The sequence below is a fragment of the Chiloscyllium plagiosum genome, unplaced genomic scaffold (assembly GCF_037043375.1).
Source record: "Chiloscyllium plagiosum isolate Xiang-an unplaced genomic scaffold, Cpla_swu_hap1 HiC_scaffold_13, whole genome shotgun sequence".
Classification (NCBI taxonomy): Eukaryota; Metazoa; Chordata; class Chondrichthyes; order Orectolobiformes; family Hemiscylliidae; genus Chiloscyllium; species Chiloscyllium plagiosum.
The window spans coordinates 90,842,892-90,863,333 of NW_028270151.1; the positions used below are offsets into that span (position 1 = coordinate 90,842,892).

The 20,442-nt window shown below is 43.1% G+C and overlaps 1 protein-coding gene across 1 annotated transcript in view; it reads left to right on the forward strand.

Annotated features, from left to right (window-relative positions):
• The window catches only part of LOC122556265 (kyphoscoliosis peptidase-like), a 131,088-nt gene that overhangs the window by 93,272 nt on the left and 17,374 nt on the right, over positions 1-20,442 (forward strand). Inside the window, exon 10 of the mRNA XM_087993199.1 lies at positions 12,780-12,897. Coding sequence (XP_087849325.1) covers positions 12,780-12,897 — 118 coding nt within the window. The remainder of the gene's footprint in view (positions 1-12,779; positions 12,898-20,442) is intronic.

Genomic DNA, 20,442 nt, shown 5'->3' on the forward strand with positions numbered 1-20,442 from the left:
GAAAGACTGAAGCGACTGGACTTGTATACCCTTGAGTTTCGAAGATTGAGAAGGGATCTGATTGAGACGTATAAGATTATGAAAGGATTGGACACTCTGGCAGTAGGAAACATATTTCCACTGACGGGTGAGTGCCGAACCAGAGGACACAGCTTAAAAATACGGGGTAGACCATTTAGGACAGAGCTCAGGAGAAACTTCTTCACCCAGGGAGTGGTGGGTGTGTGGAATGCTCTGCCCCAGAGGGCAGTGGAGGCCCACTCTCTGGATTCATTTAAGAAAGAGTTGGATAGAGCTCTCAAAGATAGTGGAATCAAGGGTTATGGAGATAAGGCAGGAACAGGATACTGATTAGGAATGATCAGCCATGATTATATTGAATGGCGGTGCAGGCTCGAAGGGCTGAATGGCCTACTCCTGCACCTATTGTCTATTGTCTAAATCTTCCAAGTCCCACACTGTTCACCAAGAGTTGTTGGAGCTGCAGGCAGACTCTCCCCACCCTTCAATGATCACTGTTGGGTATACAGTATAAGGAATTAGTGTGTGGTGGTGGTTGGGGGAGGGGGTGTTGGCTCAACAGTGTACAGGCCACCCAAACCCAGCACTGCTAACTGATGAAATACCCATGGTGCTAGGTCAGTGATGGGCACAGCAGCCACCCCAGGCAGTCTAATGCCTCATCCCCTGGGAGTGGAAGGGTACATGGTGAAATCCCACTTAGTGATTGTATGAAGAATATGTAGAATGTTCCTGAGCATTCCTGTGGTAAAGAACTGGCAGAGGTATAGTGAGAGACAGACAGACTAGATGAATAGCAGATAATTTGTAGATTCAAGAGCCAGGCGAATAACAATTGTTTTTACAGTTACGATTAAGATTGCAAATGGCATATTGCTGCATACAAGTTGGAGGTCACAGGCATGGAGATACTTCTGGAGAGGAAGGGAGAGCAGTCAAACATAAAGGGTCATGTTGAAACCAGTGACAAAAAGAGGAAAATGTTTGGGATCTTGAGTTTAAGATCTAATTTGAAGAATTAAGTGGTAATAATCTCTAGACTCCTCTGTATTACAGGTTGACGAGGAGAAAATCAGGAACCAGTTTGATGAGGGAAGACCTTGTGATCACAGAAACAGTTGAGGAACAGGGAGCAGTTGTACTGCAGGAAGGGTCTTCACTTGAACCGAAATGGCAGCATTGATCCTGCTGAGACACTTTACGGAGCAGTTAAAGTAGAATGAACCAAGGGTGAACAACATTTAGGTGTGAGGGAGCAAAACAAATAAATCTGTCAAATTGAATCATAAAACTGAACTGAAAAAAGTGAAAAGCTATTATCATGAAGAAAAACAGTTTTTTGGGAGATAATGTCCATGATATAGTACAAAAAGGGATTTTTAAAAAACAAGATAAAGAATAAGACTCAAGCTGTCAAAAGTGGAATATAACTTTGATTCCCTTACGGGCCAATCGACAAACTGGGGAAGGAAAGTATTAACAATGGTGTCAGAGGAAGGATTGGGTGTGGAGAGAAATATGATGAAGGATTTTCTCACACTAGTTGGCCAAACAGCACATTTAAGAGGGAGGGCAATTAGGAACTAGCAATAGTAGGTTTAATGTCAGAATTGAAAGGGATATTGAACTTTCAAAGAGAAATGTGCCTATCATGAAGGTTCAGAGAAGTGAAAAACAATTTAGTTTGAATAAACTTTCTGTAAGGTAATGCATATCAAAAATAAGCAAGAAGTGTGAGAGGACACACTTACAGTAAATATACTGAAGAACAAAGGATGTATAAACGTTTGAAAGAACAGTTGCTAATCACTAACTCATGATTAAGTAGTGAATAGAATTTTGAAAAAAAACAATGAATTGGTAAAAAAAAATGTCTGTTTGGACCACAGAATAAATTGTGCCCCATTATACAAGGGGTCTAATATAAATGAACCTTAAAAATGTGAAAAGGAAGATTATGGATCAGAGATGGCAAAGGAGTGACAACTCATGCAGTGCTTATTTGGAAATACAGTTCCGACACAATGGACTGAATGGCTTCCTCCTGAACCAGAATGATTGCCTGATTCCATGATTTGATAGAAATCTACAGTGTAGATTACTCAGGAAGATGTCACAGGGGAATCTATCATGAAGAAGAATGTCATAAGATACTGAAACGATTTCCATCAGTGCAAGGGAAAGAGAATAGTTACTGGGAAATAGAGGTGTTTAAAATTGTGAAAGGTTACAACAGAATCAATAGGGAAGCATTTATTTCCTTTGGTTCACAGTCAGTGATCTGATATCATCAATTTTAAATGCACAGGAAGTAGAGAGTTTGAGGTGAATGTCTTTAAACTGATGGATATTGGAACATGGAATGATTCGCCACAAGGGATATGCAGACTACACTATTTAAGGGAAAACTAGATAATTATTTGAAGTCGCAACATTTACCAACAAGACCATAAGATATAAGAGTAGAATTAGGGCATTCATCCCATTGGGTCTGCTCCACCATTCAATCATAGTTGATATGTTTCTCAATCCCATTTTTCTGCCTTCTCTTCATAACCTTTGCTTTTCTTACAAATCAAGAATCTCCGCACCAATTAGTTCCACAGACTCATCACCCTCTGGCTAAGACATTCCTCCTCAGCACAGGACCAAAACGTCATCACTCAGCGGCTGTGCCTAGTCTCTCCTACTGGAGGAAGCATTTTCACCACATCCACTCTATCCAGGCCTTTGAGTTATTTGTACGTTTCAATCAGATCCCCCAACTCCATCGAGTACAGACCCAAAGTCCTTAACTGCTCTTTGTATGACAAGCCCTCCATCCATAGAATCGTTCTGGCAAACTTCCTGTGGACCCCTCCAACACCAACACGTCCTTCGTTAGATACAGAGCCCAAAACTACTCTCAATATTCCAATATTCGATCACTTGTTTCATATTTGAATATAAATGTGTGATCTGATAAAAGATGATAAAACAGTTACATTTCATCAATTGTAAAAATGTCACGTAGCACATATTCATTTAGGCTGTGAACAATACTATTCTTCAGCCATTCATGTCATTACTGCTCTAACTGCCACACCCTCTCAGTGGGTTACTGAGTCATAGAAACGTACAGCATGGAAACAGACCCTTCGGTCCAACTCGTCCATGCTGACCAGATATCACAACCCAATCTAGTCCCACCTGCCAGCACCTGGCCCATATCCCTCCAAACCCTTCCTATTCATATACCCATCCAAATGCCTCTTAAATGTGCAATTGTACCAGCCTCTACCACTTCCTCTGGCAGCTCATTCCACACATGCACCACCCTCTGTGTGAAACAGTTGCCCTTAGGTCTCTTTTATATCTTTCCCCTCTCACCCTAAACCCTCTAGTTCTGGACTCCCCCACCCTAGGGAAAATACTTTGTCTATTTATCCTATCCATTACCTTCATGATTTTATAAACCTCTATAAGGTCACCCCTCAGCCTTCAATGCTCCAGTGAAAACAGCCCCAGCCTGTTCAGCCTCTCCCTGTAGTTCAAATCCACCAACCCTGACAACATTCTTGTCAATCTTTTCTGAACCCTTTCAAGTTTCACAACATCTTTCCGATAGGAAGGAGACCAGAATTGCACACAATATTCGAACAGTGGCCTAACCAATGTCCTCTACAGCCACAACATAACCTCTTAACTTGCAGCGTGGGTTGGTACCCGGGACTTCGATGTTGTGGCTATTACGGAGACATGGGTAGAACAGGGACAGGATTGGCTGTTGCAGGTTCCAGGGTTTAAATGTTTTAGTAGGGTCAGAGGTGGGGTAAAAGAGGGGGAGGTGTGGCATTGCTTGTCAAAGATAGTATTACAGCTGTGGAAAGGACGATGGTTGAAGACTCGCTATCTGAGGTAGTTTGGGTTGAGGTTAGGAATAGGAAAGGTGAGCTCACCCTGTTAGGAGTTTTTTACAGGACTCCTAATAGTCCTAGAAACGTAGAAGAAAGGATTGCGAGGATGATTCAAGAGAAGAGTGAAAGTAATAGGGTGGTTGTTATGGGGGACTTTAACTTTCCTGATATTGATTGGGAAAGCTATAGCTCAAGTTCGTTAGATGGGTCGGTGTTTGTCCAATGTGTGCAGGAGGGTTTCCTGACACAATATGTAGATAGGCCAACAAGAGGTGAGGCCATACTGGATTTGGTTCTGGGTAACGAACCAGGCCAGGTGTTAGAATTAGAGGTAGGTGAGCACTTTGGGGACAGTGACCACAATTCGGTGACTTTTACTCTAGTGATGGAGAGGGATAAGTGTGCACTGCAGGGCAAGAGTTATAGCTGGGGTCAGGGAAATTATGATGCGGTGAGGCATGACTTAGGATGTGTGGCTTGGAAAAGTAAGCTTCAAGGCAAGGGCGTAATTGATATGTGAGCTTGTTCAAGGAGCAACTATTGAGTGTCCTTGATAAGTATGTACCCGTCAGGCAGGGAGGAAAGGGTCGTGTGAGGGAGCCGTGGTTTAATAAGGAATTGGAATCCCTTGTTAAATGGAAGAGGGCGGCCTAAGTAAAGATGAGGTGTGAAGGTTCAATTAGGGCGATTGAGAGTTATAAGGTAGCCAGGAAGGACCTGAAGAGAGAGCTAAGAGCAGCAAGGAGGGGGCATGAAAGGTCCTTAGTTGGTAGGATTAGGGAAAACCCTAAGGCTTTCTATAGGTATGTCAAGAATAAAAGAATGACTAGGGTAGGAATAGGTCCAGTCAAGGATAGTAGTAGGAAGTTGCGTGTGGAGGCTGAAGAGATTGGGGAGACATTGAATGAATACTTTTCGTCAGTATTCAATCAGGAACAGGACATTGTTGTCAATGTGAGTACTGAGTCACAATTAAGAAGAATGGATGGCTTTGAGGTATGTAGAGAAGCGGTGTTGGAAATTCTGGAAAGGGTGAAAATAGATAAGTCCCCTGGGCCTGATGGCATTTATCCTCTGGGAAGCAAGGGAGGAGATTGCAGAGCCATTGGCCTTGATTTTTATGTCCTCGTTGTCTACATGAGTAGTGCCAGAAGATTGGAGGCTAGCAAATGTGGTTCCCTTGTTCAAGAAGGGGAGTAGGGATAACCCTAGTAGCTATAGGCCGGTGAGTCTCACTTCTGTTGTGGGCAAAATCTTAGAGAGAATTGTAAGGGATAGGATTTATGAACATCTGGATATGAATAATGTGATCAAGGATAGTCAGCATGGTTTTGTGAAGGGCAGGTCGTGCCTCACAAAACTTATTGAATTCTTTGAGAAGGTGACTAAGGAGGTGGATGAGGGGAAAGCGGTAGATGTGGTGTATATGGATTTTAGTAAGGCGTTTGATAAGGTTCCCCATGGTAGACTACTGCAAAAAATACGGAGGTATGGCATTGAGGGTGAGTTGGAGGTTTGGATTAGGAATTGGCTGGCTGGAAGAAGACAGAGGGTAGTAGTTGATGGCAAAGGTTCATCTTGGAGTGCCGTCACTAGCGGCGTTCCGCAAGGATCTGTTTTGGGACCATTGCTGTTTGTCATTTTTATAAATGACCTGGAAGAGGGGTTAGAAGGTTGGGTGAGCAAGTTTGCGGATGATACGAAAGTCGGAGGAGTTGTTGACAGTGAGGAAGAATTGTGGCAGGTTACAGCGGGATATAGATAAGCTGGAAAACTGGGCAGAAAGGTGGCAAATGGAGTTCAATGTAACTAAGTGTGAGGTGATTCACTTTGGTAAGAGTAATAAAAAGATGGGGTACTGGGCTAATGGACAGATACTTGGTAGTGTGGATGAGCAGAGGGATCTTGGTGTCCATGTACACAGATCTCTGAAAGTTGCCACCCAGGTAAATAGTGCGGTGGAGAAGGCATATGGCGTACTGGCTTTTATTGGTAGAGGAATTGAGTTCCGGAGTACTGAGGTCATGTTGCAGTTGTATAAGACTCTGGTGTGGCCGCATCTGGAGTATTGTGTGCAGTTTTGGTCGCCATACTATAGGAAGGATGTGGAGGCACTGGAACGGGTGCAGAGGAGGTTTACCAGGATGTTGCCTGGTATGGTAGAAAGATCGTATGAGGAAAGGCTGAGGCACTTGGGGTTGTTTTCATTGGAGAAAAGAAGGTTTAGGGGTGACTTGATAGAGGTGTACGAGATGATTAGGGGTTTAGATAGGGTCGACAGTGAGAATCTTTTTCCACGTATGGAGTCAGCTATTACAAGGGGGCATAGCTTTAAATTAAGGGGGGGTAGGTATAGGACAGATGTTAGGGGTAGGTTCTTTACTCAGCGAGTCGTGAGTTCATGGAATGCCCTGCCAGTAGCAGTGGTGGACTCTCCCTCATTATGGGCATTTAAGCGGGCATTGGATAGGCATATGGAGGATAGTGGGCTAATGTAGGTTAGGTGGGCTTGGATCAGCGCAACATCGAGGGCCAAAGGGCCTGTACTGCGCTGTATTCTTCTATGTTCTATGTTCTATGTTCTAACTCCTGTACTCAATACTCTGCCCAATAAAGGAAAGCATACCAAATGCCGCCTTCATTATCCTATCTACCTGCAACTCCACTTTCAAGGAGCTATGAACCTGTACTCCAAGGTCTCTTTGTTTAGCAACATTCCCTAGGACCTTACCATTAAGTGTATAAGTCCTGCTAAGATTTGCTTTCCCAAAATGCAGCACTTCACATTTATCTAAATTAAACTCCATCTGCCACTTCTCAGCCCATTGGCCCATCTGGTCCAGATCCTATTGTAATCTGAGATAACCCTCTTCGCTGTCATCTGCAAACTTACTAACTGTACCTCTTATGTTCCCATTCAAATCATTTACATAAATGATGAAAAGTAGTGGACCCAGCACCAATCCTTGTGGCACTCCACTGGTCACAGGCCTCCAGTCTGAAAAACAACCTTCCACCACCACCCTCCTCTGTCTTCTACCTTTGAGCCAGTTCTGTATTCAAATGGTGAGTTCTCCTTTTCTTCCATGAGATCTAACCTTGCTCACCAGTCTCCCATGTGGAACCTTGTCAAATACCTCACTGAAGTCCATACAGATTACATCTACTGCTCTGCCCACGTCAATCCTCTTTGTTACTTCTTCAAAAACCTCAATCAAGTTTGTGAGACATGATTTCCCATGCACAAAGCCATGTTGAGTATTCCTAATCAGTCCTTGCCTTTTCAAATACATGTACATCCTGTCCCTCAGGATTCCCTCCAACAACTTGTCCATCACTGATGTCAGACTCACTGGCCCATAGTTCCCTGGCTTGTCCTTACCACCTTTCTTACCACCACGTTAGCCAACCTTCAATCTTCCAGCACCTCACCTGTGACTATCGATGATACAAATATCTCAGTATGAGGCCCCGCAATCACTTCCCTAGCTTCCCACAGAGTTCTAGAGTACACCTGATCAGGTCCTGGTGATTTATCCACTTTTATGCGTCTGAAGACATCCAGCACGTCCTCCTCTGTAATATGGACATTTTTCAAGGTGTCACCATCTATTTCCCTACATTCTATATCTTCCATGTCCTTTTCCACAGTAAACACTGATGCAAAATACTTGTTTAGTATCTCCCCCACTTTCTGCGGCTCCATACAAAGGCTGTCCTGCTGATCTTTGAGGGGCCCTATTATTTCCCTTGTTACCCTTTTGTCCTTAATATATTTGTCAAGACCCTTTGGATTCTCCTTAATTCTATTTGCCAAAGCTATCTCATCTCCCCTTTTAGCCCTCTTGATTTTGCTTTTAAATGCCTCCTACTGCCTTTGTAGTTTTCTAAGGATTCATTCAATCTATCTTGTCTATACCTGGCATATGCTTCCTTCTTTTACTTAAGCATATCCTCAATTTCTTTCATCATCCAGCATTCCCTATACCTACCAGCCTTTCCTTTCACCCTAACAGGAATATACTGTCCCTGGACTCTCATTACCTCATTTCTGAAGGCTTCCCATTTTCCAGTCATCCCTTTACCTGCAAACATCTGTGCCCAATCAGCTTTTGAAAGTTCTTACCTAATACCGTCAAAATTGGCCTTCCTCTAATTTAGAACTTCAACTTTTAGATCTGGTCTATCCTTTTCCATCACTGGTTTAAAATTAATAGAATTATGGTCATTGGCCCCGAAGTGCTCCCCCACTGATACCTCAGTCACCTGCCTTATTTCCCAAGAGTAGGTCAAGCTTTGTACCTTCTGTAGTAGGTACATCCACATACTGAATCAGAAAATTTTCTTGTACACACTGAACAAATTTCTCTTCATCTAAACCCTTAATACTATGGCAGTTCCAGTCTATGTTTGGAAAGTTAAAATCCCCTACCATAACCACCCTATTATTCTTACAGATAGCTGAGATGTCCTTACAAATTTGTTACTCAATTTCTCTCTGACTATTAGGGGGTCTATAATACAATCCCAATAAGGTGATCATCCCTTTCTTATTTCTCAGTTCCACCCAAATAACTTCCCTGGATGCATTTCCAGGAATATTCTCCCTAAGTGCAGAAGTAATGCTATCCCTTATCAAAAATGCCACTCCCCCTTCTCTTTTGCCTCCCTTTCTGTCCTTCCTGTAGCATTTTAAATCTTTCCTCACTATCTCCCTGGGTCTCTACACCACCACCACCTCACCATCTTACCAGTTTAAATCCTCCCAAGCAGCTCTAGCAAATCTCCCTGCAAGTTTATTAGTCCCGTCCTTCTTGTACAGTTCACTTCTACCACAAAAAAGCTTCCAATGATCCAAAAATGTGAATCCTTCTCCCATACACCAGCTCCTCAGCCATGCGTTCACCTGCTCTATCCTCCTATTCCTGCCCTCACTCTCTTGTAGCACTGCAAGTAATCCACATATTACTACTCTCGAGGACCTCCTTTTTAAATTCCTGCCTAACTTTCTGTAATCTCCCTTCAGAATCTCAACCTTTTCCCTTCCTATGTTGTTAGTTTCAATGTGTTGAGAACATTCTGCACCATCTCTGAGACATCCTTGATCCTGACACCAGGGAAGCAACACACCATTCTGATTTTTCGCTGCTGACCTCAGAAACGTCTGTCTGTACCTCAGGCTAGAGAGTCCCCTAACACAATTGATCACTTGGAACCTGATGTACGTCTCAAAACATTAGAGCCAGTCTCAATACCAGAAACATGGCTTTTTGTGCTACGTACCCTGAGTGTCCACCACCCCCTACATTTTCCAAAACAGCATACTTGTTTGAAATGGGGATAGCCACAGAAGATTCCTGCACTACCTGCCAACTGCTCTTACCTTTCCTGGAGTTAACCCATCTATGTGACTGTACCTGAGACTTTTCCCCCCGTCCCATAATTGCCATCCATCATATCCCCATGCTCTTGTAAATTCCTCATTGACTCTATCTGCCTCTCCAAATGATCCACTCGATATGATAGGATTCGCAATCAATGCCATTTATTGCAGATATAATCCTCAGTAGTCCATAAACTCTCCGTAAACTCCCATATCTGACAAGAAGAGCATGTTCAGCTACTAAAGGCCATTTTTGCTTCTTTCAATCTACAGACCCAGAAAATAGTACTGTCTTATTCCTCTACAAAACACTGCTCTAAGTTAAATTAATACTTATGACATATATATTTAAAGTTTAATCAAGAGACATAGCTCAATAAAACATGTAATCAAGAAAGAACCCACTCTACTCACTGCTGCAGACTTATTTTAAGGCCGCGCTTAAAATCCACTCATCTGCTTCTGCGCTGTGACCTCTCCAAATAGGTTCCTCCAAGATCAGTTGTGAATTTCACTGTTTTTAATTTTCCCAGATGCACTCTGGTGTCCAGCAATACATGAATTCAACAGCAAAGGCAGTAACTGCTAACTAACTCTCAGTTAGCAATGTGGGTTTCTTCCCCTCTCTCTCTTTCTCTCTCTCTCTCTCTCCTGCACTGTCCTCACCATGTGCTTCCTTTGTCTGTTCCTCTCCCGTTTAAAGCTGCTGTTGTTTTTACTTTTTTTTTTCAAAGTTCCAAAACAATGCAGCAGCGTATAAAACAATAAATGCTGCTCATGGAATTTGAGGAAATCACCTCCAACACCTAAAATACCTCAAAAAGGAGCAGCTGTTACAGCCAGAAATTTTTCCTGTTCTCTATCTTTGATTACCCTATCGGAAGGATGTTGTGAAACTTGAAAGAGTTCAGAAAAGATTTGCAAGCATATTGTCAGTGTTGGAGGATTTGAGTTATAGAGAGAGGCTGAATAGGCTGGGACTGTTTTCTCTGGAGGGTTGAAGGCTGAGGGGTGACCTTATAGAGATTTATAACATCATGAGGGGCTTGGATAGGTTAAATAGACAAAGTCTTTTTCCTGGGGTGGGGGAGTAAGAATGAGAGGGCATAGGTTTCAGCTGAGAGAGGAAAGATATAAAGGAGACTTAAGGGGCAACTTTTTCATGCAGAGGATGGTGTATGTATGTAATGAGCTGCCAGAGGAAGTGGTGGAGGCTGGTACAATTACAACATTTAAAAGACATCTGGATGGGTACATGACTAGGGAGGGTTCAGAGGGATATGATCCAAGTGCTGGCAAATGGGACCAGATTAGGTTGGGATATCTGGTTGGCATGGACGAGTTGGACTGAAGGGTCTGTTTCCATGCTGTACAGCTATATGACTCTTGTTAGTTCCATGACCCTCCTAACCCACCCTGCCCTCCCAGCACCTTCCTCTGCTGCTGCAAGAATTGCAAAACCTGTGCTCACACCTCCCCCCTCACCTCCGTCCCAGGCCCCAAAGTATCCTTCCACATCCAAATTTACCTGTACTTCCACACACGTTATCTACTGTGTCTGTTGCTCCCAATGTGGTCTCCTCTACATTGGAGAGACAGGATGCCAACTTGCAGAACGTTTCAGAGAACATCTCTGGAACATTCGCACTAAACAATCCCACCACCTTGTGGTCAAACACTTTAATCCACCTCCCACTCTGCTAAGGACGTGCAAGCCCTGGGCCTCCTCCGCCGCCAAACCCTAACCACCCGATGCCTGGAAGAAGAATGTCTCATCTTCCGCCTTGGGACACTCCAACCACACAAGATCAATGTGGATTTCACCAGGTTCCTTAATTCCACTCCCCCACCTTATCCCAGATCCAACCTTCCAACTTGGCACTGCCCTCTTGAACTGTCCTACCTATCCATCTTTCTTCCCACTCATCCGCTCCACCCTCCTCTCCAACCTATCCCCTTCATCTACCTATTGCATTTCCAGCTATGTTCCCCAGCCCCACCCCCCTCCCATTTGTGTTTCAGCCCCCTTGGGCCACAATTTTCATTCCTGATGAAGGGCTTATGCTCGAAAAATCGATTCTCCTGCTCCTTGGATGCTGTCTGACCGGCTGTGCTTTTCCAGCTCCCCACTCTACGACACTGATCGTCAGCATCTGGAGTCCTCACTTTCTCCTGAATACATTCAGTCTTTTTCCCAGAGTTGGGGAATCGAAGACTAGAGGGCATCAGTTTAAGATAAGAGGGCAAAGAATCAAAAGGAACCTGAGGGGCAACATTTTTACACAGAGGGTGATACGTATATGGAATGAGCTGCCAGTGAAAGTGGTTGAGGTGGATACATTAACAATGTTTAAAAGGTATTTGGACAAATACATGGATAGGAAAGTTTTAGAAGGATATGGGCCCAGTGCAGAGAAATTGGGTTAACATGGATGGAAATTTTGGTTGGCAGAGACCAGTTTGGGCCAAAGGGCCTTGTCTCCATGTGGTAGGAAAAAGAAAGATGAATGTAGTTTATTGCAGGAGAATATCTGTTCTGTCAGAATTATGTCCTTGCATCATACTTAAAAAGAAATTACACAGGTTTTCTACCTTTTAGGGGTGGTTGATTTAACAGAGTCACCTATCCAGCTATAACTTGTAAAGATCCTTGAAATAGCACTTCAAGCAAATACAAAGTTACATTTGTAACCTGCAGACAGGGGGGCAATGAAATTTTCACCTCTCCCAATTAAATTAGACTCCCTACAGTATGGAAACAGGCCATTTGTCCCAACAAGTCCACACCAACTCTTTGAAGACCCATTCCCCTACTTTATATTTACCCCTGACTCATGCACCTAACACTATGGGCAATTTAGCATGGCCAATTCACCTGGCCTGCACATCTTTGGACTGTGGGAGGAAACCCATGCAGACACTGGGTGAATGTGCAAACTGCACACAGTTACCCAAGGCTGGAATCGAACCTGGGTCCCTGGCGCTGTGAAGTGCTAACCAGTGAGCCACCATGGAGTAATTAAGTTTATTTTTAAATGGACATGCCTTTACCTTCACAAAATCTGTTGTGTCTATCAACACCAAATGTCTACACATCAAAAGTAATTTGTACAAAGTCCTTTTCAACACCTCTCAAAGGTTTGATAAGTGCTATAAAATTTATTATCTTTCATAATTCAAAAACGTAGTTTAAACCTCCATAAGTCATTTATACATGTATTGCTTATAAGTTGCCATCACCTGCGATTTAATTCTGTGTTTGACAGTTTATTATCTAGCTTTCTCTTTCACTGTATGCCTTCCTGTAGTAGTAACAAGTGAGCTTTCTACAGGTGGCAATGCTCTAGGTGCTCCTGAGTGTAGCTTTTGTCAATATTTTCAGATTTCTGTGGAACATTAAAGAAACAAATAATTCTATTACCATATATTCCTTGTTAAAATTGGAAGTGGTAGTAGCCAATTCTTTAATATCTTTGCAGAATATGACGTGAAGGGATTTCACAACAAGGACACAAAGCACAATAGCCCTACTGATGTATTGAAGTCTGGAAAAGCAGTGTGCGCTGGATATTCAGGTCTCTTTTGTGAAATGTGCAGGTAATTTTGTTTCATTTCTACCTTTGCTCTCTTTTCCCACACTATTCTTTTTTTCTCTCTCTATCTCTTTGCAAATTTGAAATTTATATGGCCTTTTCTCAACGTGCTGAGGTTGTAGAACATTGTCATCCCTTTTACGATACACCACTTCATCTGCAGTTTTCAGTGGTCAGAACCAAGCTCAGGCACCATGGCTGGTTAATTCTTCAATTCCATTGTTGTTACAGCACTAGGTAATAAATTATTTACTGTCTGACCTTCTTTGAATTTTGCCACACAACAGAAACGTAGGAAAGAGAGGCAGGAGGAGGCCATTCCGCCCATCAAACCTGCTGAATAGATTAGATTTGATTCCCTACAGTGTGGAAACAGGACCTTCGGCCCAACAAGTTCACACCGACCCTCCAAAGAGTAACCCACTCAGACCCAATTCCCTTTGACTAATGCAACTAACACTATGGGAAACTTAGCATGGCCAATTCACCTAACCTGCACATCTTTGGATTGTGGGAGGAAACTGGAGCACGTAGAGGAAACCTACGCAGACACAGGGAGAATGTGCAAACTCCACACAGACAATCACCTGAGACTGGAATCGAACCTGGGTCCCTGGCACTGTGAGGCAGCAGTGCTAGACACTGAGCCACCGTGCCACCATCAGCCTGAATCAAAAAGCTGAGTGAATGTGATATGCAAAGATTATAATCTCTGACATGATGACATTCCTTTAAGCATTGCACTGCAGCCTTGATCACATGCTCAGGTCCTGGATTGGATTTTCTAGACTCGGTGTCAGCAAAAAGTGTCATTAATTAAGCCAAGCTCTGGCTTTTCAATGGTGTGGAGGGTTGTTTTTCAGACTGGAAGCCTGGGACCAGTGGAGTGCCACAAGGTTCAGTACTGGGTCCTCTACTTTTCGTCATGTATATAAATGATTTGGATGTGAGCATAAGAGGTACAGTTAGTAAGTTTGCAGATGACACCAAAATTGGAGGTGTAGTGTACAGCAAAGTGGGTTATTTCAGATTACAACAGGATCTGGACCAGATGGGCCAATGGGCTGAGAAGTGGCAGATGGAGTTTAAATCAGATAAATGCAAGGTGCTGCATTTTGGGAAAGCAAATCTTAGCAGGACTTATACACTTAATGGTAAGGCCCTAGGGAGTGTTGCTGAACAAAGAGGCCTTAGAGTGGAGGTTCATAGCTCCTTGAAAGTGGAGTCACAGGTAGATAGGATAGTGAAGAAGGTGTTTGGTATGCTTTCCTCTATTAGTCAGAGTTTTGAGTACAGGAGTTGGGAGGTCATGTTGCGGCGGTACAGGACATTGGTTAGGCCACTGTTGGAATATTGCGTGCAATTCTGGTCTCCTTCCTATCGGAAAGATGTTGTGAAACTTGAAAAGGTTCAGAAAAGATTGACAAGGATGTTGTCAGAGTTGGAGGATTTGAGCTATAGGGAGAGGCTGGGCTGCCAGAGGAATTGGCAGAGGCTGGTATATTGCAACATTTAAAAGGCATTTGGATGGGTATATGAATAGGAAGAGTTTGGAGGAATATGGGCCAGGTGCTGGCAGGTGGAACTAGATTGGGTTGGGATATCTGGTCGGCATGGACGGGTTGGACTAAAGGGTCTGTTTCCATGCTGTACATCTCTATGCCTCTATCAGGAGGATGTAAAAGTTACAGAGTGGAAGTCACAACAAACCCTGATACTTACTTCTCTCTTGTGCATTATCAGTGGGAATAGGACTCAATCATATGATCTGGAAATACAGCCCTGAAGAATTTTCATCTTTATTAGTGAGGATTGCTGGCAACTATTTTTAACTTCCTTCACACTGGGGTAATTCATGTTCCAACACATTATTTAACTTTCCCTGGTCAGTCTCGTTCCCATTGCCATGTCTTCAAAGTTCTTGAGAAGATTTGTAGCTCAGGTTGTGGATGAGGTTGTTGACTTTCTCACTGAGCTGGTAAGTTTGTTTGCAGACCTGTTGTCACCATACTAAAGGGAACTCATCAGTGCACCTCCAGAGAAGTGTTGGTGTTCTGTTCTTCTTGCTAATGTGTCCCAGTTTGCTGAGCTGGGTGGTACCATTTCTGGTGTCATTTCTTAGTGGTTAGTGTAGGGGGTCTAACTCTACATGTTTGTTAATGGAGTTCTGGGTTGATTGCCAGGCCTCTAAGGAATTCTCAAGTATGTCTTCGGTTGGCTTGTCCTAGGATGGATATGTTATCCCAGTTGAATTTGTGTCCTTCTTTGTCCGTGTGTGGACACAATTGATAGTTGATCATGTCTCTTGGTGGTTAATTGGTGTTCATGTACCCTGATGGCTAGTTTTCATCTGGTTTGCCCTATGTAATGTTTGTGGCAGTCTTTACATGGACTCACAGAAGAAACTCACAATTCCAGCAGTTGATATCCCCATCGCTAAGCAAAATGAGTGAATGGAACACCCTTAACACAGAGGGCTCGGGAAAGACAAGAACATTGTAATCCAACTGGTGCACAAAGGATGCAAGGCTATCATAATAAACAGGGCACAATACATTGAGAAAGCAAACACACTACTAGCACATCTGTACTTCACAATCCACTTCATCTTCAATGGTTAGGTATATAGGCAAATCAACAGAACACCCATGGGATCACCAATATCAGGATTAATAGTGGAAGATGTAATGCAAAGACTACAATAGACAACCCTTCCCACTACCCACCCTGAACTTAGAGGATCCTCTATGTCATTACCAAACATGCTCAACTAGAAGAAACCCAGAGGCTCATAAACAAGACCCTCACTGATGTAAAATTCATTAAAGCAGAAAAGAACAACAACCAACTTCCCCTCCTGGACATGATGATCGAGAGCAAGGCCACTGGTGACCTCAAGACCAGTGCACACAGGAAGGCCATCCATACACATCAAGTACTCAACTACAACAGCAGCCATCCCAACACCCACAAACGAAGCTACATCGGAACATTGTTCAAGTGAGCCATAACACACTGCAGCACCCCGGAGCTGTGCAAAGCTGAAGAAGAACATCTTCAAAAACAACGCTTACCAAAAAAGTCTGTCAGTACCTACACAACAGGAAGACGCAACATGTCTGGATACACTGGTCATCTTGTCATACTTCAAGGATATATTGGAAATGGCCACCAGACTACTCTGATCCCTAGGTATCATGGTAGCCCACAAACCAACAACTACACTGACAGCTATTGATGAGTACACAGATCCCAAACCCACAACTAATAGAACCAACATTATACAGAAATACCATGTAAATACTGCCACAAATGGCAAACTGGAGGAAAACTAACCATCAGGGTACGCAAACACCAGCTAGCCAGCAAGAGGCACGCTCAACTATCATTTGTGCCCATACGCATAGACAAAGAGCACCAGTGCGGCTGGGACAATGAATCCATCCTCGGACAAGCCAAACAAAGACGTGCATGGGTGTGTGGCACTCAACCTGGAAGTCCATCAACAAACATGTAGAGTTAGGCCCCATATACCAACCACGAAGAAACAAAACCAGAAACAATACCACCCACTCAGCGAACCGGGCCACTTAATTTGCAATTGGGCCAGAACACCCACACTTCACTGGTGAGTAATGATGTTACTTTGTACATAACGTTTGCAAACAAACTTACCAGCTCAGTGAGAAAGTCAACAACCTCATGTCTTCAAAGTTCAACCTGCATTTATCAACTGTCTTACAAAATTCATTTTGAATCTTTGAAACTTGACAGCTCCAATCTTGAGTGTCAAGATTCTACAAATGCTCATTTTTCTTCACTCCTTCACTGTTACGCCATTGGTCCACCTGCTTGCCTCACTGTTCACCATTAGAAATCCCCTTTATGAAGATCCAAGGTCCTGTTGGCATTGATTAAGTCAGAGGGGGAGAAACTAGTTTGTGTGTTAAAAGCTTAAGGGAGGAATGAGAGACTGTGCAAGGTGAAGCAGTGCCCAGTCAAGCTAGGCAATATATCTTAATATCGATGCAATGAATAAAAGGGACGTAGGTGGAAAGAACTGCACATATTGTGACTTGGTGGGAATTCATCGATTCAATAAAACATACAGTCAAAAAGCCAAAATTTCATATAGCACAGAATAGGCCCTTTGGCCCATTGAGTCAGCACTGACAATAACTACTATTAAAGGCACGCAAATCCCAATTTCCTGCATTGTCCCCATATCCTTGAATGTTATATTTCAAGTGCTCATCCATATATTATTTTTTAAAAGTTGTAGGTTTTTGGCACCCACTACCTTCCCAGACAATCTGTACCAGATTCCTACCACCATCACCCCACCCACAACCGAGTGAAAAGACTTTTTTTATCTGAAATACCCTCTGAATCTCTTGTCTCTGACCCCAAAATTGTGCCCTCTCATGTTTGACCCCTCAATCAAGGGGCCATCAGCTCTCTATTCACCCTGTCTAAATACTTCATAATCTTATACATTGCAATAATTTCCCCCAAGCCTCTTCTAATCTAAATAAAACAATCTAAGCCTGTCTCGTCTCTCCTTATCGCTCTAATGAGCTAGGCAATGGCCTAGTGGTATTAATCCAGAGACCCAGATAATGTCTGGAGAATTGAGTTTAAATCCTGCCATGGCAGATGGTGACATTTGTTTTCAATAAAATCTGGAGTTAAGAGTCAAATGATAACTATGAAGCCATGTACATTGCTGGAAAAGCCCATCTGGCTCACTGTCCTTTAGAGAGGAAACTATCATTCTTACCTGGTCTGGCTTACATGTGACTCCAGGCCCACAGCAATGTGGTTGACTCTTGACAGTTCCCTGGGATGGGCAATAAACACAGGCCTAGCCAGCAGGCCCTCATCCAAGGAATTAATTTTTTAAAAATTCTCCTTCCCAGGGAACATGCTATTGTATCTCCTTTGTACCCCTTCAAGTGCTATCACATCCTTCTTGTAGTGAGGTGACCAGAATTGCACACAGTATTCCATGCCAACATGTCAACAAAAACTATGAGCATAAGAAATGGGAAAAGTAATAGGCCATTCAGCCCCTCAAGGCAGCTACAATAAACTTATGGATGAATTTTAACATTAACTGCAACAATCTCTGGTACATTGATCCTCTTAATATCAAATAACCTGTCAGTCTCTGTCTGGAAAATGGACAATGAGTGAGCATGTTTAAGACCAACATCAGAAACATGAGTACATAATCCAGGCCAAGTCCTGCCTGGAGGGAGTGCTGTGTTGCCAGAGCTGCTGTCTGTTAAATCAATGCCCTGTCTACTGTCTCAAAAAGATTCCAAGGCATAGTTCAAACAGCAAAGAAAGCAAATCATTTGTTCCATTTATTTTACTTTTTTTGTGGAATCCTGTTATGCAAGAATTTCCTGTTGCACCACCGCACAACAACCCTTCAACACGAATGACATGTATGTATTTAGAGTTATAGAGTCATAGAGATGTATAGCACGGAAACAGACCCTTCAGTCCAATCCGACCATGCTGACCAGATATCCAAATCCAATCTAGTCCCATTTGCCTGCACTTGACCCTTATCCCTCCAAACCCTTCCTCTTCATATACCCATCAAGATGCCTTTTAAATGCTGCAATTGTAATAGCATTCACCACCTCTTCTGGCAGCTCATTTCATACCTGCACCACCCTCTGCGTGAAACAGTTGTCCCTTAGTTCCCTTTTATATCTAATCCCTCTCACCCTAACCTATGCCATATAGTTCTGGACTCCACCACGCCAAAGAAAAGACTTTGTCTATTTATCCTATCCATGCCCCTGTGATTTTATAAACCTCTATGAGGTCACCCCTCAGCCTTCGACACTCCAGGGAAAACAGCCACAGCCTATTCAGCCTCTCCCTATAGCTCAAATCCTCCAACCCTGGCAACATTCTTGTAAATCTATTCTGAACCCTCTCAAGTTTCACAACATCCTTGTGATAGGAAGGGAACGAGAACTGCATGCAATATTCAAAAACTGGCATAACCAATGTCCTGTATAGGTGCAAGATGACCACCCAACTCCGATACTCAATCCTCTGACCAATAAAGGAAAGCATACCAAACGCCTTCACTATCCTATCTACCTGCAACTCTACTTTCAAGGAGCTATGAACCTGCACTCCAAGGTCTCTTTGTTCAGCAACACTCCCTAGGACCTTACCATTAAGTGTATAAGTCCTTCTAAGATTTGATTTCCCAAAATGCAGCACCTCGCATTTATCTGAATTAAACTCCATCTGCCACTTCTCAGCCCAATGGTCCATCTGATCAAGAGCCCATTGTAATCTGAGGTAACCTACTTGGCCTACCATTACACCTCCAATTTTGGTGTCATCTGCAAACTTACTAACTATACCTCCCATGTTCATATAGAAATCATTTATATAAATGATGAAAAGTATTGGACCCAACACAGATCCTTATGGCACTCCACTGGTCACAGGCCTCCAGTCTGAAAAACAACTATCCACCACCACCCTCTGAATCTTTGAGCTAGTTCGATATCCAAATGGCGAGATTTCCCTGTCTTCCATGAGATCTAATCTTGCTAACCAGTCTCCCATGGGGAATCTTGTTGAATTCCTTACTAAAGTCCATATAGATCACATCCACCTCTCTGCCCTCATCCTCTTTGTTACTTTTTCAAAAAACTCAATCAAATTTGTGAGACCTGATTTCCCACGCACAAAGCCATGTTGACTATCCCTATATCAATCCTTGCCTTTCCAAATACGTGTAAATCCTGTCCCTCAGGATTCCCTCCAACAACTTGCCTAACAGCAACGTTTGGCTCATCGGTCTATAGTCCTTATCACCTTTCTTAAATAATGGTACCACCTCCAGTCAACCTGCAGTCTTTCAGCACCTCACCTGTGACTATCCATGATACAAATATCTCAGCAAGGGGCCGAATAATCACTTCCTGAGCTTCCAGAATAGACTTGATCAAGTCCTGGGGATTTGTCCACCTTTGCACATTTCAAGACATCTAGCACTTCCTCCTCTGTAATATGGACATTTTGCAAGATGTCACCATCTATTTCCCTACATTCTATATCTTCCACATCCTTCTCCACAGTAAACACTGATGTAAAATAGTCGTTTAGTATCTCCCCCATCTCCTGCGGCTCCACACAAAGGCTGCTTTGCTGATCTTTGAGGGGTTCTATTCGCTCACTAGTTACTCTTTTGTCCTTAATATATTTGTAAAAACCTTCTGGATTCTCCTTAACCCTATTTGCCAAAGCTATCTTATGTCCCCTTTTTGCTCTCCTGATTCCCCTCTTAAGTATACTCCTACTGCCTTTATACTCTTCTAAGGATTCACTCGATCTATCCTGTCTAGACCTGACATGTGCTTCCTTCTTTTTCTTAACCAAAACCTCAATTTCTCTAGTCATCCAGCATTCCCTATACCTACCAGCGTTTCCTTTCACCCTAACAGGAATATACTGTCTCTGGACTCTCATTATCTCATTTCTGAAGGCTCCCCATTTTCCAGCCGTC